Source organism: Dama dama, chromosome 12 (genome assembly GCF_033118175.1).
Source record: "Dama dama isolate Ldn47 chromosome 12, ASM3311817v1, whole genome shotgun sequence".
Classification (NCBI taxonomy): domain Eukaryota; kingdom Metazoa; phylum Chordata; class Mammalia; order Artiodactyla; family Cervidae; genus Dama; species Dama dama.
Window position 1 is genome coordinate 44066418 of NC_083692.1, and position 25767 is coordinate 44092184.

General features: G+C 41.8%; 3 protein-coding genes across 9 annotated transcripts in view; 1 reads left to right on the plus strand and 2 right to left on the minus strand.

The window, feature by feature from the left end:
• The window catches only part of LOC133066267 (immunoglobulin-binding protein 1-like), a 61473-nt gene extending 55163 nt beyond the window's left edge, over positions 1-6310 (minus strand). For 2 of the 4 annotated variants that reach the window (XM_061157159.1, XM_061157157.1), the window contains exon 1: positions 5950-6075. Coding sequence is in view for 2 of the 4 variants with exons in the window: in XM_061157157.1 (XP_061013140.1) it covers positions 5950-5971 (22 nt within the window). In the remaining 2 variants the exon portion in view is untranslated. Of the gene's footprint in view, positions 1-5949; positions 6076-6137 lie in introns of those variants that run through there. The other 2 variants (XM_061157156.1, XM_061157158.1) reach the window with 2 other exon arrangements.
• SCG3 (secretogranin III) overlaps positions 1-8150 on the plus strand; it is a 38956-nt gene extending 30806 nt beyond the window's left edge. Inside the window, exons 11-12 of the mRNA XM_061157155.1 lie at positions 2959-3036; positions 7560-8150. Coding sequence (XP_061013138.1) covers positions 2959-3036; positions 7560-7678 — 197 coding nt within the window. The 3' untranslated portion in view covers positions 7679-8150. The remainder of the gene's footprint in view (positions 1-2958; positions 3037-7559) is intronic.
• A 126-nt stretch (positions 8151-8276) lies between these two features.
• Positions 8277-25334, minus strand: LYSMD2 (LysM domain containing 2). 4 transcript variants are annotated; one of them, XR_009695111.1, is made up of 4 exons: positions 25036-25334; positions 14340-14668; positions 12285-13117; positions 8277-11439 (listed from the first exon to the last, which is right to left on the minus strand). XR_009695111.1 is itself a non-coding variant. In XM_061157161.1 (3 exons), the coding sequence occupies exons 1-3, from the start codon at positions 25303-25305 to the stop codon at positions 13075-13077; spliced, it is 642 nt and encodes a 213-aa protein (XP_061013144.1). In that variant the 5' UTR covers positions 25306-25334; the 3' UTR covers positions 12086-13074. The 4 variants fall into 4 exon arrangements, 3 of the variants coding, with proteins under 3 accessions (XP_061013144.1, XP_061013146.1, XP_061013145.1); XM_061157161.1 differs by lacking the exon at positions 8277-11439 and having other exon boundaries at positions 12086-13117; XM_061157163.1 differs by lacking the exon at positions 8277-11439 and having other exon boundaries at positions 12535-13117; positions 25049-25186.
• Positions 25335-25767: the final 433 nt, after the last annotated feature.

Genomic DNA, 25767 nt, shown 5'->3' on the forward strand with positions numbered 1-25767 from the left:
ATCTGCCAAATCTGTCCACTCTCAGCTGAGGGCTCCTATATTAGCATATCTAGAATAATGGAAGCATGAGGGTGGGGAATCAACAGTGTCTGCTACACTATGATCAAAACCTCATATTTATATTTTAGTTTCCTAATTGAGAATTTTTAATGCAATATATAAACAGAAACTACACTGTGATACTCCTTTTCTCAAATAAGTAAGTTCTCCACAGGGTGTGGAGAAAAGGGAACCTTCCTACATTGTTGGTGGGAATGTAAATTGGTGCAAGCATCATGGAAAACAGTTTGGAGGTTCTTTAAAAAACTAAAAATAGAACTGCCATATGATCCAGCATTTCCACTCCTGGGCAAATATCAGAGAAAACTAACACAAAAATATACATGTACCCAGTGTTCATAGCAGCACTATTCACAATAGCCAAGACATGGAAACAGCTTAGATGTCCATCAACAGATAATGAATAAAGAAGATGTGGTACATACATACAATGGAATACCACTCAGCTATAAAAAAGAATGGAGTAATGCCATTTGCAGCAACACGGATGGACCTGTAGATTATCATATTAAGTGAAGTCAGAAAGAGGAAAGTCAAAGGCTGTATGATATCACTTATATGTGAAAGCTAAATATGATACAAATATCTATGAAACTGAAACAGACTCACAGACATGAAAAACAGATGTGGTTGCCACTGCTGGGGGATGAGGGGTGTGGGTAGGGGGATGGATTGGGAGTTTGCAATTAACAGATGCAAACAATTATATATAGGAAGGATAGACAACAAGGTCCTACTGTATAGCACAGGAAACTATATTCAATATCCTGTGATAAACGGTAATGGAAAAGAATATATATATGTATGACTTAATCACTTTGTTGTGCAGCAGAAATTAACACATTGTAAAACTATGGTTCAATAAAATAAATTTAAAAAAATAAAATAAGCTCTCCATATTAGGATATAATATCACAGGTAAGATTGTGGGAAGAATGCTTAAAATTATTTAAAGAACAAGACTATTTTCACACATCCTCAAATGTTTTAGAAATTCCAATTACCTGATGTGCTAATGACAAATCATTATTAACTGTTCATTAAAGCAAACCCTTTGAGAAACACTAATTTGATTTGAACTCATTAAAAATAATGAAATTGCGTTCTTTAGAAATAGTCTACACTGATTTCTTTCCTTGTTCAAAATGCCTTTTCTAACAGAATACAAAATAGAGAACACTGGTTTGGGGTTTTGTTTTGTTTGTTTGTTTTGTTGTTATTGTTGTTACCAAATCCAGATGTTCTTCCTACAAAAGGGCAATAGACAGTGAAAATCTCTACATTCTTTGTGTTGCAATGTTATGACATCAGTTGGCGGACATCGGTCTTTCATGTGCTTTAACATTCTTAAAAGCAAAGAGTTAAAATCAAGGCTTTTTCTACACAGGCAGTTGAAGTGAATAGGGACTAGAAATTGTGACTCTCTCCTTTTGTTCACTCATCTCTTTTTGCAAAGGAGTTTCTTTGTTCTTCTTTGGGGATCAGTTGACATGCAACCCAGTGGGGAGGTAAGAGTGGGCTTACAAGATGAGGAAGATACTCAGGAAGTCGCTTAGGTAAATGTGGTGGAAACTGAAACAGCAGCAAACCTTAAGGCAACGTTACCATTCATGGACTGTGGTCAGATGTTCCCAGCTTCAAGCCTGGCTCTACTACTTACTAGCCTTGTGATCTTCAGCATGTTACTTCCTGTCTCTAAGTCTCAGTTTCTTCACCTCTAAAATGGGAATTAAAGAGGTCTAGCTCAAAAGGTTGTTGTGATGAGTAAAAGAGATCATGTATTTGGGGGCAGAAAACACAGCCACTGGTACATGGTAAGCACATAGTACAGGAAGCTCAACCAAGAGGTCGGGTGAGGGGACTAGAGGCATTAGGGCTCAAAGAGGGTGCAGAACAGATGGTCCCCGCACTCAGCCCTGGCAGCTATTGCTTCTGCAAAGGCCCTGGACTTGGAAGGCGTTTTTCCCTTGGGTCATCCAGTATTCTTCAGGTCACCTGATCTCTTGATGCAGACACTCTAAGCATTAGGGACTCACCTGATTAAGGAGATGGTTGACTCTTTGATACAAAACAAGGCTACATCAGTGTCCATGTCTGAATACAAGTCTTTTCTTTTAGACAAGTAGCAGGTAGCAGGAACTTAGCCAGACTATAGAGTCCTAATTTCACCTCTGTTATTTCCTGTATGGCCTTAGCCAAATCACTTAGACTCTCTGAGCCTTAGTTTCCTCATCTCTAAGCTGATGATAATACCTACACACTACAGACAACAGTGCATCTAAAGGGTGTCACAGAGCGGATACTTCAGTGATGCCCATATTCTCCTGCTACACTTAAAGCCTATCAGAGAGGTTTATCCAGGGGAGTTTTATTAATACTAGAATGAGTTCTAAAGTTCTCTATCCAAGCCTTGAAATGAGGTCCAGGTCTTCTCTTCACCTGAGTGTTTACACACTCCCTCCCAGATTGGGCAGAAGGCCTGTGTGCAGCTTATCCAAAGCCACAAACTTGTACTTATCACTTATTTGGTGTTGAATTCTTAAGTATCTGCCACTCTGATTTAGTTCTTGACCCGATAATACACCTTAGTTTGAAAGAACCATACCTAACCGGAGATGAACCAATCTGAGACTGGTAGGAACCAACCCATCCAGTGAACTGAATCAAACTCTTCTTTGCCAAGATAAACTGCATTTATTTGTGTGTGGGGAATAATGGCCCCTTGATGTTACCAACTTGGACCTGCCTCCTGGATGCTTATCCCTGTTAGGGACACTCTCCAACAAGTGCTCGATAAGTCCAATGTTTGTTCATGGTCTCTAACAGAAGTGTGATCTTTACAAAGAGATACAGATGGTTTTTATGAGTGTTTAATATAGGTGCTCTTAACTTTTTCAGGGAAAACAGAAGCCTATTTGGAAGCCATCAGAAAAAATATTGATTGGTTGAAGAAACACAACAAAAAGGAAAATAAAGGTAAGGATTTAGTGTGGTTGTTAATTGCAAACATCACCCATTTGTTAGGAGCTCTTATTTTGTATTTTTTTTATCAGCCACGCAGTTTGCAGGGTCTTAGTTTCCCAACCAGGGATCGAACCCAGGCCCCTAGCAGTGAAAACACAGAGTCCTAACCACTGGACCACTAGGGAATTCCAGGAACTGTTATTAAAGACTCTCATAGTCAAATTAGGCTAAAGTCCCCTCTCAGCCCAAAAGACTTTTGGCACCACCCCTCAGATGCAAAAGGGAACAGACCTCCATTTCTCTCAGTTTTCAAATCATCCTTTCAAGCAAAGGCATTTTCTTTTCTTTTCCATTTTGTTATGAAAAAAATGTCAAACAGAAGCAGAGAAAATAGTATAATAAATCCCCACGGTCCCATCACCCATCTTCAATAATTATCAACATTTTGTCAATCTTCTTTTGTCTCTCCCCTCCCCTTTTCTTGGAGTATCTTAAACATTTCCTGAGCTCCTATTGCATGCACCCTGCAGTCACAAAGGCAGTCACTCACTAACTTAAAACAAATCACAGAACCAGACTCTGTTCTGAGTGTCAGAAATGTGAACGACCATACGATGCAGCACCCCCTACCCCCTGCCAAATTACTCACACCATCAATAAGGCTCCAGTGGGCCTCCCTCAGGACTAACATGATAAGCATGGTGGTTAAGAGATGAGAGGGCACATCTCTTTACACTCGGAGAAAGGGCTGCAGGAAAGCCTGTGCTGGAAAGGCAAGGAAGAACTTTTGAGTGAGGAGAGATGGAGGCCGAGGGAACACTGAGCACAAAGACATAAATGGACAAAAGAGAGTGATGTATTCTGGGAACGGGAGCCATTCATTTTCCCAGGAGCACTGGGGTGCTCTGTTGGGAGGACCCGCAGACAGAGCCGGGGAGATGGGCAGTAGCCAAGTCAGCGAAAGGCTTGTGCACCCTGCAGAGGAGGTTAATTTTAGCCAGAGGAGACTAAATCAGGGCTTAATTAGGTTAACGACTGAGAAGTCTTTCTGGCAGCAGTGTGGTTACAGATTGAAAAAATAAAACCCCAGAAGCCAGGCAAGAGATAGGAGGCAAGGATTTGGAGCAGGTAGGATGGGGCTTAAACAGGGAGAAAGAAGAAAGGAGAAACTCCAGAGCCACATGGAGAGAGGATTCTAGTATGATTCCCAGGGGTCTGGCCAGAGTAGTTGCAAAGTGATGCTTTTAAAATGAGAGGAGCAGAGCTTTTCAAACTTGAAAATGCATTCGTGTCACCTGCCAGATCTCCTAATGCCCACAGGACCACAAAGTCAAACCCAAGGGGCAGGACCCAGGCATCAGTATTTTTTAAGCTCTCATAATTCCACTGTACAACCAAGTTTGAGAACCGATGAGATAGAACACAGTGGGAACAAGAGGTGTTTTCAGCACTCCTTTAGCCTGTGAGCATACAAGTTGAGCAAGATGGAAATTATTATCAGGCCTTTATACATACTTTATTTCATTTGGTTCAAAGTGATATGAATTAGCCAGCTGTCAGTTCCATTAAAAGTCACATGAACCATATTTCACCAATCTGTCATTGGTTGAAAAATGCACCATTGCTTCATGTACCACTTCAGAAGAAAAATTATAACATGCCATTAATAATGGCAAAGAGTTTAAAATTATTTTTAAAGTTTATCTTAGCATCAGTATAATACAGTATGTACCAAAATGCATTCAGTATGTACCAAAATTCAGTGTAAATTGTATGCACCAACCATAGTATTTGTTCTTTCTTTCACTGATTAACACGCAAATCTGACTTATGGTCATAACTGGCAACATCCTGCAATTCAATCTTTCTGTTCTAGAAACGACCAACTACTAAAGCATGGAACTCTAGTGCTTGCATATTGGAGGCTCTATGAACAAACTTCAGAATGACAGTGTTGGGTTTGGGCTTCCTTCTGCCTCTAGGAAGTGAGGGTGACATGCATTTCACCCTTCTCAAGCAGAAACAGAGAGCTCTTCCTCCACTACGTTTATATGTGCTCTGCCTGATCTGGGTCATCTCTCAAAGTCTGTGGAGCCTCAGGTCCTAGAGCCAACAGTGGCTGGGGCACTGTGAACAGGAAATCTTACCATTGGTTCTGACCTTCCTTACCCTCTGCAGATGCCCTTTGCTTGACAGAGGCCTGGGGTGACCTGAATCTACTTCCCAAATTCAGGAAAAGGAGGTCCACACCATGTGACAATGAGGAGAATAATGAAATCTTGAGCAGGCTTAAAAAGAAAGTCAAAAAAGCAAATCACAGCCCTTATCCTTCTTGAGTCTTAACTACCTTAAAACCATTTTAAGTTAGCAAGGTAGCACTCCTGGTGCACTCTAACCGCCAGCTAGGGCAGAACCGGGGGGGACTCTGACAGCCTTTCCTCTGCACCGTGCTGGATTTCCACCCCCATTTTCACACAGTGACGGCCATGTCATAAAGAGAGCATTTTTCCATTTCAAAAGAAAGCAAAATATTTTCCTGTTTGTCTATTCAAATCATCTGTTCACAGATGTTTTTGGGGAGTTTGCCTTTTGTCCCACTAGAGATACTGACCCAGAACCAGTTCTGAAAAGCCAGGGTTATTAATAATTTGAACTAGTGTCTCTCGGTGCCCTGTGAGTCAGTCAGGAAGCCACTTGTGAGGTGCGCACAAGATATACGCTCAGCCTGATTCTGTAACTCATGCCTGAGAGAAAGGGAAAGTCAAAACTGAAACACAATAGAGCCTCCAAACACTTATTGAATGTCCTGCATGTGTTAGATGCTTCACATTCAGTACTTCAAGGCCATAGAATGATCAAAGCAGTGACTACAGACAGACCTGAATTCAGAACCTGATTCTCTCATAACCCGAGCGAGTGACTTACCTCCTCTGTCCTGTCTGTTCATCTCTGAAACGGGGACACTAACGCTTTCCTCGTGGGGTTTTGTGAGGAGCAAATAAGACGCGGTTGTAAACCGCTCGGTGCTGCTAGTTATCTCTTCAGTCGTCATGCCCGTCAAACCAAAAGGAGCAAATGCCCTCCTAACAACCTCTCTGTGCGCCTCAGCTCACCTTGATATGATAAACACCTGATCCTTGTAAAGAGGTCCTTCAGGTCTGGTTTTCTTTTCATGCAGAGGCTTAAAGATGCCCGGGTGACCCAGGTTCAGCTTCTATTCAGGCTGCCTAAAGGTGGCCATAGAATGCTCAGAGCTTTTGTACCTCAGCGCCCGCCCCCCCTTCTCTTCCTTTTACAAACTGACAGAAGGCAGAACTTTGTTCCAGGGGCTGCCGACAGCCAAGATGAATGGCATGGCACCCAAGAAACTCGGCCTCAGGCAGCTCACGGTCTGGGGGGTGTCTTGGAAGCCCTACCTGCCCAATCATGGGGGTCGTGTGTCATTCATTTTGATGCCTCCCTAGAATGTATTGTATGTAGCTATTTAAAATGATGTTTCTGAAGAATATCAATGTTCACTGTGTAAACTGAGTGAAGGGCATTAGTTATTAATACAAGGTTAAATGTACCCTGTGATCACAACTGTGTTGAGATATACATTGAAAAGCTAAAAGGAAACAGAACAAAATATCCACTGTGGTTATCAATGATAATAGAATCCAGGTGATTTAAATACTAATTTAGTGCTTCTATATTTTACATATTTTAAAGCAATAAGCATATAACACTTAAGGCATCAAGGGAAGATGTGGGGGTTTTTTCCAAGCCTTCAGAAAGATGCCACCAGCAGCCTCCTTATTTGGTTGAGGATCTCTTTGTTTTTTGTGGATGGTTCAATGGTTTACATAAATTTTTTGTTTAAGTAGGACAGAGGAACCACAAAGAGGTTATGGTTTCGCTTTTCACTCCCTGCATACAATTCAAACAACATGAAAATCAAGGTAATTCTTAATATGGAAAAAAAAAAGTGGGTTGTCATAGCAACATGGGCTTAACCAGTGTAACAAGTTGAAGAAGTCAGAGCACCTGGTTCTGATCATAACTGTTACTAGCTGTGTGACCTTAAATAAGGAACTTAAGCTTTAGGATCCTGTTACCCACAGTGTGTTTCCTGGACCGGCAGCATCAACATCTCCTGAAACCTTGTTTAAAATGCAGAATCTGGTCCCCCTCCCCTGCTCAGGCCTACTGAATACAGACCTGCAAGTTCCCAAGAGCCCCAGGTGATTGATATAAACATTAAAGTTTGCGGAGCCCTGGTTTATGAATCTGTTCCCTTTCTGGTCAAATGAGGGCTATTCTCCCCACCTGAACGCCTCAAAAAGTTGTGATGAAAAGCAGATGGGATAATATAATGCATATAAACATGATTTGAAGCTGCAAACTACTGCAACAATGCCAAGATCTAAAATGCCTTCCATTGTGAAAGATGGGCATGGTAACTGTTTTGCACAAAATGCTTCGCCAATAGTAATCAGTGTAATGGATTGTGCTTTCCTGATCTTTGCTCATGATACTCGAATAATATTTTCCAGATTATGACCTTTCAAAGATGAGGGACTTCATCAACCAACAAGCTGATGCTTATGTGGAGAAAGGCATCCTTGATAAAGAAGAAGCTGATGCTATTAAGCGTATTTACAGTAGCCTGTAAAAATGGCAAACGACCCAGGAGTCTTTTAACTGTTTCAGAAAATGTAGTGTAGCTTAAAACACTTCTAATTCTGTGATTAAAGTTATTTTGACCCAATGATTATTAGAAAGTCCTGAATTTACAGTAGTTACTCTTAAAAGTGGTTAAAACAATAGCTTTCTTGCCATAAATACTATCTGAAAAGTAAAGTTGTATGTAAGCTGAGAGTTTGTATATAGAATTCTTATTTCCTTATAGATTTACATTTTATAACCAGATATATGTTGCTTTGGAAAAGCCTGTAATAGAGTGAACTTAAAGCTGAACCCTCATTTCACTGTGTCACACATACAGGTACCCTCCTTGAAGAATTAGGGGGCTCTGTTTTCAAGGCATGCTGGGTACCAAAGCACCTCATAGACTATCTGTTACAAGATGTCACTTCTGTACCTCTTCCCTTTTGGGAGCTGAAATAAATTCACATTTCCTCGAAGCTTCTAGAGCTTAAAGTGTAGCTATCAGCTTTTTTGGCTACCCCTGCTGGCTCTTTATCAGACCCAATGGCACAAAAAGGAACCTGAAAAATAGGCATAGGATTTGCTGGATTTATTAACCATTTCTCCCCACTCTCAACATTTCCTATTAGTGGGATTTCAGAAATTGAGTTTTTCTCTTAAGAGGGATACCGAACTATGTACTCTCCAAGAAGACAAATGAGGTCAGAAAATACTACATAAAGCAAGGTAAAAATTGATGCCAGACTCAAGTTATCCAAACTGAATTTGATCCAAGCCAAGGTTTCTCAACAGAGAGCAAGAGAACTAGGGAGTAAGGCAGATAGATGTGTGTGTGCTTGACTCTTAGCAAACCCATGGACTGTATCCTGCCAGACTCTTCTGTCCATAGAGTTTTCCAGATAAGAATACTGGAATGGGTTGCTATTTCCTCCTTCAGGGAATCTTCCTGACCCAGGGATTGAACCCACGTCTCTTGCATCTCCTGCATTGGCAGGCTGATTCTTTACCACTAGCACCACCTGGGAAGCTTGGAAGAGTAAATATAAAGATAAAAATCATTCCCTTCCTTTGGGGGACCATGGACACATGTGTATGTATGGCTGAGCCCCTTTGCTGTCCACCTGAAACTATGACAACATTTTATAATGTTAATCAGCTACACTCCAATATAAAATAAAAATTTTTAAATCATTCCCTTCCCCGTGAACCGAAGTTTGTAGATGAGCTTCCCTGGAGGACAAGGTTAATGAATGTTAGATCCTTGCAACCCCTCTTCCTCAACCACCACCACAGACACAGTCAAGAAACAACACACAGTGATGCTTCCTCCTGGTGTTAATGCTTTGAATTAACAAACCAAAGAATGCTTTGAAAATATATTATTCAGTATAAATTAATTATATATTTTCTATATATTTCAGTTGAAATATAAAATATAAAATGTCATAAAAATAACATAATGTTTTGTATACCGACTATCTTACTTCAGATGGCTTCTGCTACCTGTCTTGAACACCTCTACCTCAGTTTTTGGTGAGGAATGGGGGACACACAGAGAAGCTACAAATGGTGTTTTCACAGGGAGGAGACCACTGCTGCTTCTCCCCACCTTCTCTAGAGTTGCAAAAACAAAAATCACAGCCTGACACACAGAGAAACAAAACTCATAATGTTTTAGAAAAGCCAGTGCCCACTGGTGAATAGTGAGAAGGAACTAAAACATCTTTGCCTGAACTATACTTGCCAAAGCACAATGAGTCAGACCATTTGAATGACTCATCTTTGATAAATGACTCGATTTCACCATGGCCTGTAGTTCAAAAATGCTGCTTCTACATTAGAATTAACTGATGGTGACCCAAGCATTTTCTCTGTTCACTTGTCTAATAGTTTATCTAAATATCTATGCAGTATTTTAAAAATAAGGTATTTACTAGGGGAGTTCATTATAGCTTTCAGAGCACACTGACATTCATTAGTTCCTATTGATAAACAAGACAGAAGGAGATTGTCAGTCCTGTTTTATACATGAGGAAGCTGGTTCACACCAAGGGCACTGGACATACTCAAACTCTGATGGCCAAGAAATGATAAAGCCGGGATTAGAACCCAGATTCTTGTCTCGGTTCCTCCTCACAGTGCTTCTGTGTGCAAGTGACTAAAGGACTCTAGTCCAGCACAGTTTGACCGTGGCCTCGGTGAATTCAGTTTTCAGTATCTTGAAGGTGAGGGAAGAGATGTTTTGGCTAGAAATTGCTAAGAGAGACCTTAGGCAAAAATAAAATAACTCAGAAAAATGTTCCTGAGATTGTGCCCTTCATTTCCAATTTGTCTTCTGGATAGTATTTTTGGATTTGCATTTTTTGGATTACTCTCAAACTTCATATTATTTTATCATAAAAAATCTTTACATTAAAAATAATTCCTGGACTTTTTTTTTAAAAGAGGCCTTGACCTTTCCTTATATACATGACTGTTTCCCTTCAAAAAAATTTTTTTTCTTTTACTTTCTGCTTTCTCAACTCCCTCCCCATAATGTAGGTAGTAGTGGCTACATGAAAATAGCAAAGCATGATCAAGAGATAACCATATAGCAAAAATAATAATAATGTAAGGGAAAAAATGAGCAGTTATCATGAGAAAAAGCATGAGAAAAAATTAGGGGAAAAAACCCAAAACACAAGGGATTATGTACATTATGAACAAGTGAGAAATTTAAGACAAGGGCAAACAGCTGCTTTCCATTCATGCCCCTGTTCAGTTCAGTTGCTCAGTCGTGTCTGACTCTTTGCAACCCCTGGATGGCAGCATGCCAGGCTTCCCTGTCCATCACCAACTCCCCGAGCTTGCTCAAATTCATGTCCATTGAGTCAACGATGCCATCCAACAACCTCATCCTCTGTCGTCCCCTTCTCCTCCCACCTTCAATCTTTCCCAGCATCAGGAGCTTTTCAAATGAGTCAGTTCTTCACATCAGGTGGCCAAAGTATTGGCGTTTCAGTTTCAGCATGAGTCCTTCCAATGAATATTTAGGACTGATCTCCTTTAGGATGGACTAGTCGGATCTCCTTGCAGTCCAAGGGACTCTCAAGAATCTTCTCCAACACCACAGTTCAAAAGCATCAATTCTTAGGTGCTCAGCTTTCTTTATAGTCCAACTCAGATCCATACATGACTACTGGAAAAACCATAGCTTTGACTAGACAGACCTTTGTTGGCAAAGTAATGTCTCCGCTTTTTAATATGCTGTCTAGGTTGGTTATAGCTTTTCTTCCAAGGAGCAAGCGTCTTTTAATTTCATGCTGCAGTCACCATCTGCAGTGAGTTTTGAGCCACCCAAAATAAAATCTGTCACTGTTTCCACTGTCTCCCCATCTATTTCCCATGAGGTGATGGGACCAGATGCCATGATCTTCGTTTTCTGAATGTTAAGCTTTAAGCCAACTTTTTCACTCTCCTCTTTCACTTTCATCAGGAGGCTCTTTAGTTCTCCTTCACTTTCTGCCATAAGGGTTGTGTCATCTGCATATCTGAGGTTATTGATAATTCTCCCGGCAATCTTGATTCCAGCTTGTGCTTCATCCAGTGCAGCATTTCTCATGATGTACTCTTACGTTAAATAAGCAGGGTGACAATATACTCTGTTGGTCACCCTTAAGGCAGCCACTGTTGGTCAGCCTTAAGGGGTGAATCTGTGCAATTCTGGTATTGCACATTCTGTTTCATTAACCCCGGAGGGTACTTGTTTTCATTTTCGTGGAAGACCTGGAGGAGCCAGATGGAAAAGAAAATGAGGAAAGAGAAAAGAGGGAGAATGGAAAAAAGGTCCTTCCTGCCTCACAGAAAGAAGAAGAAAGAAGACCCCTTTTAGGAGGGATAAATACAAGGACTTTTTGTGGAAGCTTAAAGATTTATTTAACCCAATTCCTGAATAGACATTGAAAACAAAATATTTAATTGTATGGAATATTAGTCACAAGAAGGAGTAAAACTGAGTCAGCTGTAGTGAGATGGATGAACCTAGAGTTCTGTCATACACAGTAAAGTAAGTCAGAAAGAGAAAAACAAGTATCATATATTAAGGCATATATGTGGAATCTAGAAAAATGGTACAGATGAACATATGTGCAGGGCAGGAATAGAGACGCAGACATAGAGAATGGATGTGTGGACCCGGGAGTAGGGGAAGGGGAGAGTGGGGCAAACTGGGAGATGAGGATTGACATATATATACACACTACCATACGGAAAATAGATAAGTAGTGGGAACCTGCCATGTAGCACAGGGAGGTGAGCTCAGTGCTTTGTGATACTGACCTAGAGGGGAAAGATGGGGGGATGAGTGGAGGGAGATACAAGAGGGAGGGGATATATGTACATATATCACTGGCTTATTTCATTGTATAGCAGAAACTGATGCAACACTGTAAAGCAATCATACTCCAATAAAAGAATATTTAATTATAAATAATACATTGCTTAAAGTTTACTGTAAAAGACAACTTATGTGACTAAAAAGCTAACTAAGTCCTTAGTCCTTCATATGAGCAAGAGTGACTGCACAACATTCTATAACATGACTTATCAATGAAATCTAAGCTAGAATTTACCAGTGGGTCTAGTCTTGGCGTTGTTTACTTCTTCTTTGATATATTCCATGTTTTCACTATATCTGAAACACAAGTCAGGTATTATTGAGATGCAAAAGTTACTGGTAATTGCAATTTATTTGCTTTTAGATTTTTGAAACCTTTTCCAAAATTGTGATTATAACAATAAAGATCATTAAAGTAGAGAAGCTGTCACCATTTAAAACTGTAATTTAAAAATCTATCTAATAGTCCCATTTGTTGAAAAAAACTGAAGACTCAATTATGAAAACATAGTTTATTTTCTCATTCAGACTTCTGTAGTTTATTTTTACAAAATAGCAGACAAAATTTGCTTTATAGTCATACATATCGAAATATATATATATAGCACTTAAGTTATAAACACATAGCAAAATCAGCATCACTTAAACAGCAACCATGTTTTTCACATAATTAAGATTTCTCAGGAGATAAACATTATTTCAGCTTGAATATGTAAATAGTGTTTGAGGCTTTATGTCAGCTAGTGTTTACAAAAGCTAGAAACTAAAAAGCTAAAAACTACCACCACCGGCAAAAGTGATGAGCATTAAGACCCAGTTTTGCAATCATGCCATAATAAAGACTGAAAATCAGAGAAAGCCTGAGGAAACTAGTGACTTCAGTGCAACTGCCATAGCTGGAACTAACTAATTGCGATTTAAAGATGTATGCTATGAGAATCCAAAAAGGATGCTTCTGAATCATCTGTTGTTTTCTTTATGATCCAGCCATCTCTTAACCAGGTTAGATTATGCCCCCTGATCATCTAACTGTGATAAAGGGAAGCTGTATAGAGACTTTCTTCATCTCTGAAAAAAAAAAGAAACACAGCATAAATCAGTGTTTAAAAATTGTACTCAGAAAATACATATATTAATTGCACAACTTAATATCCAGGGTAGGAGTTATATCAATTTATAACATCATGCATGCCTTGAAAGTTGTACAAAATGCAAACACTAACGTATACTTCATTGTCCTCATTTTACTGCTGTCTCAGTTATTGGAATAAAGAATAGTATTTGTCATATATTTGTATTTGTTTATACTATATAAATTTATATTAAATTATAAATTAATTAAATTCACACTTATATTTGTTTGTATCTTTAATATTCTACCTCTTTGTCAAAACGATTTGAGGTACCTAAAACAAAAGGCATATATACATAATAAGATGGGTAAAATAGAAATTAAAAATCAGGACTATGGAAAGGAGAAGGATAAAATATATTAAGGGCTTCCCAGGTGGCTCAGTGGTGATGAATCCGCCTGCCAAGCAGGTGACTCAGGTTCAATCCATGGATCAGGAAGATCGCTTGGAGAAGGAAATGGCAACCCACTCCAGTATTCTTGCCTGGGAAATCCATAGACAGAGGAGCCTGGCAGACTACAGTGCATGGGGTCACAAAAAGTTGGACACGACTGAGCAACTAAACAACAACAAAATACATTAACCATCAGCAATGATTAGTTGAACTGAGGACCAGTTTTGGCTGCAAGCTTTCTGGTAGCCAGGGCAAAAAAGAAAACAGTAAGTTGTGTCATTCTAGGAATCATAAAGGAAGAAGGAAATGGATTCTATAAGAGAAAGTTTTGCCTTAGTACCAAATTAAAGAACAAAAGGAAAAGTTCACATGAGGCCTCATTTAGGAAAACATCTGGTAACCAATAATAGACAATGTCCTTGACAAGTTTCATGAAGAACAGCATTTTACAAGCATTCTCTAGGACACTGCTTCCTCTGATGGTATCAACTAGAGGTCTACTTGGACACTCTCCAGAATTGCTTAGCTGGATAGTTTGCTATCAAAGCAAAGAAGTAAATTTTGTATAAGTACCACAAACAAAAGCACTGCAACAGACAATGCTTTATACAGATTGCAGTAGCTCTGTTTACACTTTATACATTAAAAATACCTTTCTAGCATTAAAATCTAGTTTTAAAGGCAAAAAAAGACAAGTTGACCAAACAAGGACATCTTAAGAGTAATTTACTCAACCTCTGACATTTTTCCAGGGTATTTTTACCTGCTCTCTTCTTTCAGTTTCTTGGCTGCCTGTGTTGATAACTTAATCTGCAAGTCCAGCCTCTGCAGGAAATCTCTGGCTGATACTTCCTCAGGCTGTATGGGCTGAACATCCAATTCTTGAGGGCTGGGAGGAGAGACGTCTTCCCCAGCTGCTACCAGCTCCTCTTCATGAGAAAAACTATCAACAGTTTCATTTTCTGGAGAATCTACTGAGTTAAGTCCATTAAACAGCAAAGGCTTCTCTGATATAACTGGGATGTTCAAAGTTTTCTTCAGAAATATACAATCATTGGTAAACAGTTTATTTGCCCTTTTAATTTGTTCCATCTAAAATGTTTAAAAAAAAAAACAGTTACATATAAATAAATCCAAAAGTAGGGCTTATTACACAACATAAGCTAAAAATATTCATGAGCAAAATATGCTTTCTCTGGATCTGAGATTCTTGATTCCCAGACACCCCCAGTTATTTCAAGAGATGCCAGAAAATTCTCTTTCACAATTTTATAAGAAAGACTAACTTTCCCCCAGTTGTATTATTTCTCCTCTAAAGCAGCTTTTACCAAGCAACTTAAATCCCTGAAGTTAAAAAATGTAGAATATTTAGCAATTATTTAATACATTTCAATCATATTTTAACATTTTTATTATCTGATTTAAACAAACTTCCCAGTGCAGTGATTTTCTTTATGGAGTGCTTCCCATCTCTAGAATTGTGTTTGGTAAATTTAATGGACACAGGAGGTGGTGAAGGAAGAAAGTACAAAAATTAGGAAGAATGGTGTAGGCTGGGACTGCAGTTATTAAGGCCTCACAGAGAAGGTGGGGCTCTGATTTTGACTGTCTTGACTTTAGATGGGGGCTTGAAGAATGGGTAGAACTGGGACAGGTAAGGAAAGAGGTAGGGAGCACTTTACGTGGAGTATCTTATGTTCTCTACCTTAAGGATTAGGTACTTGAAAATCCACTTTACAAATAAAAGAAACAAAATAAGGAGATTATGTACCATGGAATCATCATGCAATGGGGAGATGCAGAAGCCAGAATTTTATACAGGTTTCAAAACTTCAAACTCTTTCACAGCCTGTGAATTCCTCCAAACCAAAGAAATGGAGATGGAAGGTGAAAGGGGAAATGGAATTTGTATATGTTACCTCATTTAACCTTCCTAACAGTTCTGCAATATTATCATCTCCTCTTTTACAAATGGGGAAAGGGAGACTCAAGAGATTGAAGTGGCATGCCTAGGTCCCCAACTTTGGGTAAGTGCAGACAGCATCCTTGGCTGTGCTGGTGCAAAACTGTCAGGGAAGTACCTGCTTAGGTTCATCACACCACACTATCATGCATCTGCAGACCTCTCCAGCCAACTAGCCTAGGAACTTGCACCATGCTAGTAGGCTCTTTATGTGCACTATACCATCTAATCTTGTGAGATATGTCAACCAGACAGCTTGGCACAAGCAACAAGACAGCTAAGCACACAGGTTTGGGGATGTGACAGATCTGTTTCAAATCCAGCTTCACCAACACAAACTGTCTGAACATAAATTTGTTACTTATCTCATTATGCCTATTTCCTCATGTATAAAATAGGTATCATCTACCCTTCACAGGGTAGTTAGAGGGATTAAATGGGAGTTTATACGTAAATATGCACACAGGATAGAGGCACAGATGTAAAGACATAGATGTGAAAGGGAGAGACAATTTAGCAGTAAATGGTACTTACTTTCCATTTTCCTATGAAGAAATTAAGGCAAAAGAGATGACTGATCTGACCAAGTGTACATGGTCTGTATAAGCCAGAATTTCTGTCTGACTCTGAAGTCCATACAACACCAAGATTAAAGTACATGACTAATCGAACCCAATTCTGGGATCCTTTAATGCCAAATCGATTGAGTGAAAAAATTAGATTTCTACTTCAAAGAGCCTGAAAAAATAAGTCAAATAAAATGCATCCTGTTCCTCCTGCTTTCTAACTATAAGCCAAATCCACAAAATAGCACATTCAATGCTATCTTTTATTTTTTGTGGAGGTGGTCTTTTATGTTCTAGTTTCTAGTTAAAGGAGAGAAGGCAAGGGTGGGAAAGAGCATATGCAGACACGTTTTAGAGACAAAATTAAAATCTCAGAATCATTAAAGTGTCTCTGGTCTAGTTTAGGCTTAGATTTGAGCCACTTAAAGAACTTGAAAATGTGTCCAGAGCAGGTATATCCTAGTCTGCCTTTAGGACCTCTTGTTTTCACCACCTAGCATCCACGTCCTCTATCTCTCTTAGTATAAGGGCTTCTGAGGACACTGAGCCCTCTCCTGGCTCCAGGGTGAACACATGACTCATTCCTGCCCTCTGAAGCATCACGGTGCCCAAGCTGTCCTGACAGGTCACAGTCCCACCTCGGAACAATTCAGAGATGCAAGGAGACTTCTGTTGGGTCTGGGAGGTGAAGGACTTCTATTTTTTCTTCAAGAAAGAGATGGGTCTGGAGCTGCTGGCGGCCATCCTTTTACCACAAGGAACTTAACTACAAGATCACCTTGGAGGAGATCCATTAGAGCTCTGAACCAAAGCCTGAAGCCCGAAAACCCTCATGCCCTTCAGTTCCAGTAATAAGCCAGTAAATGACACTTTTTTTTTTTTTTGCTTAGTTCAATTTGAGTTTTCTGTCACTTATAAATGCAAGAACCCTCATTGATACAGTGCCCTTTGAAATACTTATTGGCAAAAGCCTACAATTGCTAAAAGTTACTGCAATCTGGAAATAATGATGGAAGACAGAAACAGCTGGGAACACCAGGATCTGGTTGTTGAGGATGGGCTGGGAACATCAACCATAAACCGTGAATTCCCTCAAGACCTGCTATTTCTATAGCTTCCCAGGTCAAGCAAAGATATATACACTAAGTGCTTAGGATGGATGGATTAATTAATTAACATAGGTCAGAGAAATTGGAGGAGGAAATGGCAACCCACTCCCATATTCTTGCCTAGAGAATTCCATGGGCAGGGGAGCCTTGTGGGTTACAGTCCATGGGGTCACAAAGAGTCAGACATGACTAAGCATGCACGGACACATGCAGAGAAATAGGCATAAAAGATGAACCCAGAGAAGTAACCAGAAAGCAGTAGTCAGTTACCTGTTGTGTTGGTTTTTCTCCCTTTAAACCTACCCTCAGCTCCCAATCCATCCCCCAGTCTTCTTGAGCCTGTTCTGACCCCAGGAGGCTGACCTCATCAGAATTGCACTTCCCAAGGCCCCTTGTTCTTGGAATTCTAGTCGGTGTTCCAAAAGAAGGCCACCGGCAAAATGGCCACACCATGATTCTGGTGCCTGCATCCCTCTGTGGCAGAGTTCCTGCCGGGAGCCCCTTGTCCACTCCTCCCATCCTCCTCAGTTTCGGGTACCACACTCCTTCCCCAGCCCTCAGGCCTAGGAGTAATGTCTCCCTGCTGTTGCTAGTCTCAGGTGCTTCACCATCCCTTAATCCCTTAATCCTATTCCCACTTCTACAAATGTCTCTGCATTAAACCCTCAAGGGCCACACCCTTGGAGTGTGCTAGCTGTAGTCTTTGGGGACCCTGATACATCACTCAGAGCAGGAAAGGCCATCATAGCCAGGCAAGGGGCCGATGACAGGAAGCACAAGACAAGAGACTGAGTCCACAGCTGGGTAAAGCCAGGGAGTTCCCAGGGAGTGAAGGGCTGGGCCCCCCAGCTCTCGTGCATGCCACTGTACCACTGATGCAACAATAGAACTGCCTCTTTTAACAAGCCTATGAGCTTCTCCAGGTCAGGTCATCTCCATTTCAGCATTGCCAGCAAGTATTTAAGTTATATGTTGAGTCTGATGGTCTAGATTCTAAGATGACACACAGATGCCAGCATCAAGAACATCAGCAATATCCAGACACAGTTGGCATCAAAGGTGGGAACCAATCTAAGGACCGGTAGATTTGAAACTGAAGATGAAAACAGGTAAATGAGGTTAATATAAGGTTGCAAGCAGAAACAAGGGCTCTGGCTTTACCATTTTCTAATCATTCCCTATGTCTGTTTTCTTTTCTGTAAATTAAGGAAAATAATAGTACTTTCTACACAATACGATTATTATGACAATTCAATGGGTTAATTCATGTAAAACATTTATAACAGTGCATGGCACACAGGAAGCACTTAAAAATGCTAGCAACTATCATTAAATTTGGTTAAAAGTGAGAAAGCAACAATAAGGGCAGATCCTAACATGTATTCAGCAAATGAAAAGGAGGTAGGAATTTTCTCTCAATAAAAAATATTTCTCCCACAAAGTAAAAATACATAAAGAAAATTTCATATAAACAATCCCAGATGAATAACATGTTGTCACTGCCCCAAGGTAACAGCATTAAGTTTTTTTTCTTTTTAAAAGCTATTTAGTTTGATCTTAACTTGTTCTTTTTTACAAGTATAGGCTCCAAACTCTGTAACCAATAGTAAAGTTAAGGAATGAAACCAGCCATGCAAAAAGTCAGGGGAAACAAAAAAGGATTCTTGCCAGACAGAGTAGTTGCAAGGCCCCAGCTGAAATTTCATGGCTGAAGTGTAGGGAGTAAAGAGCAAGCTGTAGGTCACTCACATAATAAATAAAATTTGGATTTTATTTTAAATGTGATGCGAAGCCATTGGAGGGTGTATGGAGGAAGTGAGTGGAATGATTTGAAGATCATCCCACTTTATGGAAAATGGATTGGTAAGAAAGAGGCATTAGTGGAAACAGGAAGCCCAGTTATAGAAGAAACTGCAGTAGCACAGACAAGGGATATAAATAATCCCAAACAGTGAAATATTTTAATTTGCTTTGGAATGTTTTATACTTTCATCTGAATTTAGATGGGTCTAAGGTTCTGGGAATTTCACCTCACATAAAACTAAGAAAAGTCATGATCCAATCCAAGGAAAAGCTGAAAAACTCTACACCTTTCCCCACCTGCCCTCCCTTCAGTATCTCCAACTACCCAATGAGCGCTGAAAATAGAAAGTGTGACCTTTTCAGAGTAATGCAGATCTACCCTTTGTTTCCTGAGGGCAGATGACTAGGAGGGGGAGACACAGCAGCCAAATGCTTTCATTTTAAGTCTTTCCTAATCAGGACTGAGTAGCATGACTCAGTGAAATTTACCATCTGCTCACTAAGAAACAGATCATGGAATAATCCAGTAAGAGCTGACAGGACAGCCCCAAGGACCACTGTGGTAAAATCAGGTGGAACAAATCTGTCAACAACTTATTTAAAACGACTCCCCAGTAAATACACAGTGCAAAGGTGAATTCACTCTGAATTCACAAAATGTCTCCCGAAAAGTGATCTCAATAGCTGCTGTTGGGCCTGATCAAGAACTCTCCCCAAAGGCTGTTTTGGATCACCTTCATCAGGCCACCTACCTAACTGGAGATGCAATATTCAAAGCTTCTTTTTCTTCCTCTCCATTCATTTAAAACAAACAAACAAACAAACAAACAAACAAAAAACCCTTCCCAAAACATTTCAGGATACATCATAAACATTTAAAACAGCACTGTGTCATTTATGGAATATTTTCATATACACTCAACTCTCATTTGATTATTATTATCATTATAGGAAAACAAGACTTAAATGTTAAAGGATTTTCTCAAGATCATTTCCTAGTGAGTGCTGGATTCAACCTCCTCATCTGGCTGTCTCTTATTAAATTCTAAGGGTTGGTGACGATCAGACTTCTCCTTTGCCATGTGCTAATAAGGAAAAGAATTTATTTCTTCTCCATGTTATCTCAGAAGAATATATGAGATCCCATTTATGAAATGTCCAGAAAAGGCAATCCTAGAGATTAGAAAGCAGACTCATGGTTATCTGGGATGACGGAAGGGAACAGGGGGTAAGGGATCCTTGCAAGGTGATGGAAATGTTCTAAAATTGGACTGTGGTGATTGCTGGAAGGCCAGAGGCAGATGGGCCCCCCAGAGTAAAGCAATTGGAGATTCATTCTCTATTGATGGAAACTCCAAGACAAGAATAGCAGGACAATTAAGGGAGGCGGCTGGGCCCTGCTCAGACCACATATTTCTCGAAGTCAGGAGACTTCCCTGACCATACATGCGCAGAAAGGCTCCTTGGAGGCCAGAGGAGAATTCTGTCAAGGGATGTTCTACCCAGACACCTTTTTGGTAGAATCCATCCTGGCTAAGCGATGTGTGCACACACAAGGGTGGATCCTGAGATACACCAAATATGGACTGTGAACCAGGCAGATCAAACTGATTGGCCAAAGGAAAACTGGAGAAAAGGCCCCAAAAAATAATTCAAACTGCCACAAGGGCACAACTCGGGGACTCTCCCTCTGAGTCTGCCCATGTGTCTATCCACACATACTGTACTCTTTTTTCCCTCCTAATAAATACTTTACTTGCCTCAGTACTTTCTGTCTTTGTAGAAATTCTTTTCTGCAAAGCTGAAGGGTCAGGGCCCTTGTCATCGACCACTGGTCTAGTAGTTAAGATCTGGTGCCTTCACTGCCGTGACCTGGCCTCAGTCTCTGACTGGGAACCTAAGCCCCACTCCAAGCCACTGCAGGTTGAGGCCACCTAAGATCAGCTGCACAACTCTTGAAAAATCCTTGAATTGTACACTTAAGATGGGTGAATTCTACAGTATATAAATTATACTTTAATAAAGTTGCTTTTAAATAAAGAAGGCATGAGAATCTATTAAACCCTAAAGCTACTAAGGGCTACCTTAGTACCATACCTCTTACAACAGGCAATACTATTTATTTATGGTTCTCTCCCCTTTGACCAGCAAAGTCAACAATTTCCTACAGTAACAGCAGAAGGGGTTAAAGTTCTAAACACAAAAGATTTACACACACTTACATTTCTAACTCACCACACTTGTTCCCCCTAAAATGAAAATCATTTCACCTTTTCTCAGCAAGGTGACTTCTGACAGGAGAAGTGTGAAAAAGCAAGTGGGCTCAACAGCTCATTGGAAGACAAAGAGAAGACCCTAGGAATAAAACTGGACAGGAAGTGACTCTGGACACAGGGTGGGGGGTTAGCACAACTGTCTGGAGAGGGTAGAGGTCAGGGAAGCTGTGAGGGGGTAAACAAAAAAGACAAAGTTTGTGCACATAATAGCTTCCCTTGCTGCCTGTCACTCACGTTCTAGTTATACACAGGGCTTCTAAACAGAAAGTTCCCAGCAGCTGCCCGAATGGTCAGTTCCCTCCACAGGCTTGCCCCCAATGAAAGGAACTGGCATCACTGAAAAAGCTGTAGCAAAATACAGAATACTGGGTTAGGGGAAGGGACTTAATGTCTCAGTGGACATAAGCACAGCCCGGGAAATTCCAGCCCCAGCAAGTCTGCGTCTGCGATCTGAACTATATTTAATAGCTTCTCAATTCATCCTCAGTAGTTTCAGTTTCCCTCACAGAGGTCTTCTGTGGCCACACCATTTGAAATTGCAGCCACAGCCACCAGCCTAAACTCCTTTCCCTGCTTAATTTTTTTTTTCATTTTGCTTGTCAGTACCTGACATATAATAAGTAAACTTTGTTTACTTACTGTCCCCACTGACTAAAATATAAGTTCCATGAGGATAAGAACTTTTAGTTATTCACTAATGTATCATCAGAAAGGTAGAAGCTGGGGGAAAAAAAAAATCTGATGAATGATAAACACTATTGAGAAAGCAAAACAGGAAAGAGAGGAAGGGCACTGGGGTGAAGGAAGGTTGCAATTTGACATGGAGTGGCCTGGAAGGCCTCAAGGAGGAGATATTTAAACAAAGACTTGAAGGCAGTGAGAGGGCAGGTCACAAAGCCAGTATCAGCCACATGATTTGCAGGTCCCAAGGTGGCTTAGCTGGTAAAGAATTCACCTGCAATGCAGGAAACATGGGTCCGATTCCTGGGTTGGGAAGATGCCCTGGAGAAGGAAATGGCACTCCAGTATTCTTGCCTGGAGAATCCCATGGACTGAGGAGTCTGGCAGACCACAGTCCACAGAGTTGCGAAGAGTCTGACACGACTGAAGTGACTGAGCACACACACACAAGGAAAGTGAAAATGTGGGGCCACTGTCAACAAATTAGTAAACATTTAAAGACAGCAACAGCAGACCCTTAACTGCAGGATTCCTCTAAGCGTGGGGTTTATGGGACTGCACAGGTCCCCCAGCTATGACATGGCGCTGCACACAGCTATCAGGGAAAGCGCTCCCCACAGATGGATGGAACAGCAAGTTCAAAGATCCCAAGAAGGGACACTGCATTTTGAATGAGAAAAGGGGCCATGCTTATAAAACAGGAACATTCATGGGCTCCTTTACTGGATCCAGTAGGTTTGAGGTAAGCTCTAAATCTCTAATTTCTCATCACCTACCCCTTTAAGCAATTTAATTTAAATACGATGTGGGTGATCTTGGCAATCAATATGAGAAACTTAACTAACTCAACTTCTTTCTGTTTAATTGAGGAATGAAAAACCTTTCTGCCTTAACTTCCACATAAAACCAATTTTTAAATGAGTAAATCCAATTAACATCTGTAGTTAATAACTGTAATAATATCACTTCACTGTTATGGTGAGTATCTGCACTTTTACTAGTTCTGTATAACCAATGGGAAGAGTCTCTAAAAATTTCATCAATTGGAGTTCAAAATCCAAAGTAAATGAGAACCACTGGTACTCAACCAAGAGGGAGGGTTTCTCAGGGAATATGTGGATAAATTTCTAGATGGGAGTGGGGGGTGCTAGTGGCATTTACTGGGCAGAGAACAGAGATGCTGCTAAACATCTCACAATGCACAGAACAGTCCCCTGAGACAAAGAATTATCCAGTCCCTAGTACCTATAGGGGTGCAGTTAAGAAACACTAAAATAGATTGTGGTTACAGATTATAGTTCCCAATTCACTATATTTGAGCTTAACATCTTAAAATTAAGTCTTTATAAAGGTAATGAATAAAACTGACTTACACTTTAATGAGAAGAGATGATAAAGTTATGAGGAACAGGATCTACATCAGTGAAAACAGGGATTAGAAAGCATTTGATCAAAGGTGGAAAACTGCAGTGAACAGATGTTCAGGAGCTCTGAGCAACCCAAATGGAATCATGGAGGGCAATGAGGAGCAGAGAGACTGCTATGGGTAGGGGCCAGGGAAATGACACTCTCTGGATATCATGGATTCCTAGGTACAGTGAGCCTGGCCTAGTATTAAATAGAAAAGATGCACAGAAACCACAAAGAAAAGACCGTCCTTCTGGAGGAATCAAAATGAGAAAGATAGCTCTTGATAAGACTAGGGTAAAAATAAGGATGGAAATCAGAAGTAATACCTAGAGCAAAGCAAATGCTTTATCACTGTGCTAATTCAAGCTAATCTCAATGAATAAGCATTGGAATATTGGAATGGAATACTGGAAAATATCCTTACCTCTCATCTGTAAAAAGGAGATTAATTACACCTATCTCCAAGCCTTAGGAAAATCAAACTGAGTAAGAACAAGATGGTACTGGACAAATGCAATGCCTGGCACACAGCAGGCACTCAACAGAAGGTGTAGCTACTGATAACTTCCTAACTGCTTCTTCTGGCTCTGACTCAAACCAGTCCCCATGAATGCAAATATAAGGACTGACGTTCTATGTTCACATTTAGAAACTCCCAAGGGGGCAGAACAGGACAAACCATGGCATGAAATCCTCCATACACGTCTGCACAGCAAGATCCCCGCTCTCAGACTGTTTAAATGATAGTAGGACCTGCCAGGTAAACACACACCAGCTTGGGTGTGCAAATGAGATGACTCGGTCTCTGTCACTGGTGCAGAGCCAGAAAGAGTTTCACTTGCAGAGAAAGATAAACACAAGATCACCTTTCTTCCTATTGCTGTCTAGGGTGCTTCAGGGAAGAACACTGAAAACTGATACAGAACTCACATGTAAAAAGGCCATCACATAGTTCAGTTAATTATAAGTAATTTTAATGAAAAATATGCTCCCTCAGGTTTCCATGTTCTTCCCAGAGGTGTAATGCAATAGGCCCAAGGCACAGGCACACCGGCACTTATAAATTTATAATAAACACAGCTCTCCAGCTCACCTGGACCACATTCTTGGCCGCTGCTTAGCGACAGGTGTCACATGCACACTTGCCAGTGAGCCCAGGAGTGTAATTTCACTTCTAAATAAAGAAGCATAATCAATAGAACCAGAACCACCCGGCGGGAACAACTGTACCCTTCCTGACTCATCATAGTGCTTGTTTACCCAGAAAACAAAATTCTCTGCCCAAATCCAAACATCAGTTCGGCGTCCAGGAAATATTACATAGCAGTATGACCCAGAATGAAAATCGGGCGAATCTGGGTCCAGGTGGTGACGATGCCCTGGTCCTCTTCGGCCTTCCTCAAGCGGCGGATCCTATCCGAGTGTGGGCAGGGCATCGGGAACTCGATGCGCCCACCCGGGAGAGCCATCACGGCCCGCCGCTCTGGCTACCAGGCCGGCTCTGGCGACCGTCGCTGTCCCAGCAGCGCGCGCTGGGCGAGCGCTGGAGGCCGAGGCGCCGGGGGCCGCTGGCTGCTCCTCGACGCCCGGCTCCCCGCGCGCCCCGCCCCGAGCCGCGGCGCCCCCGCCCGCGGCCGCCAGCCCCGCTCACCGAGACTCCGTACTTGAGCGCGATGCCCTGCAGCGTGTCGCCGGCGCGGACCCGGTGCTCCACATGGCGCTCGATGACGCCGGCGCCCAGCGGCGCCCGCACGCTGGCCGTGCTACCGTACGAGCGGGTCTTGGTGCGTGCCAGGCTCAGCGACAGCTCGGCCTCCTCGGCCTCGGAGCCCGAACGCGAGTGCGGCGGCGAGGGGGCCGAGGACCGGGGCGCACGGGGGCCGCCTGCCCGCAGGGACGGAGCGGGCGAGGAATCCGCCATGGGTCCTGCGGAGGCCGCCGGGTCGGGAAGCTCGCCAAAGGGGCGGCGCCTCGTCCGCCGCCACCTCCGCTTCCTCCTCACAGGGGCTGCGGAGGGCCGTTCCGCGGGGGCGGCGGGCCACGGGCCTCGGCGGGAAGATGCGGGCCCGCCATGGCGGCGCCCGCTCCGCCGCGTCCGCCTTTCCAGGCGCACCTGCGGGAGGGAGAGCGAAACCAGCTCCGGCTGCTGCCCCGCGGACCGCTCGGCTCCACCCTGCCCACCCGGCTGGCCCCGCGCCGCGACAGGCGGAGAGCGCTAAGGCTCCCGGCAGTGTAGCCACGGGGGCCCCCATAGACGCCCTCGGTCCCGGGGTGGAACTCCGCGCCGGGCCGACAGAGCCCCACTCTGCCCAAAGCAAAACACCAAAGCTTCGCTCTGCTCCTTTATTGATTCCACAGCAGGCTTCAGCTTTCTTACATCTTC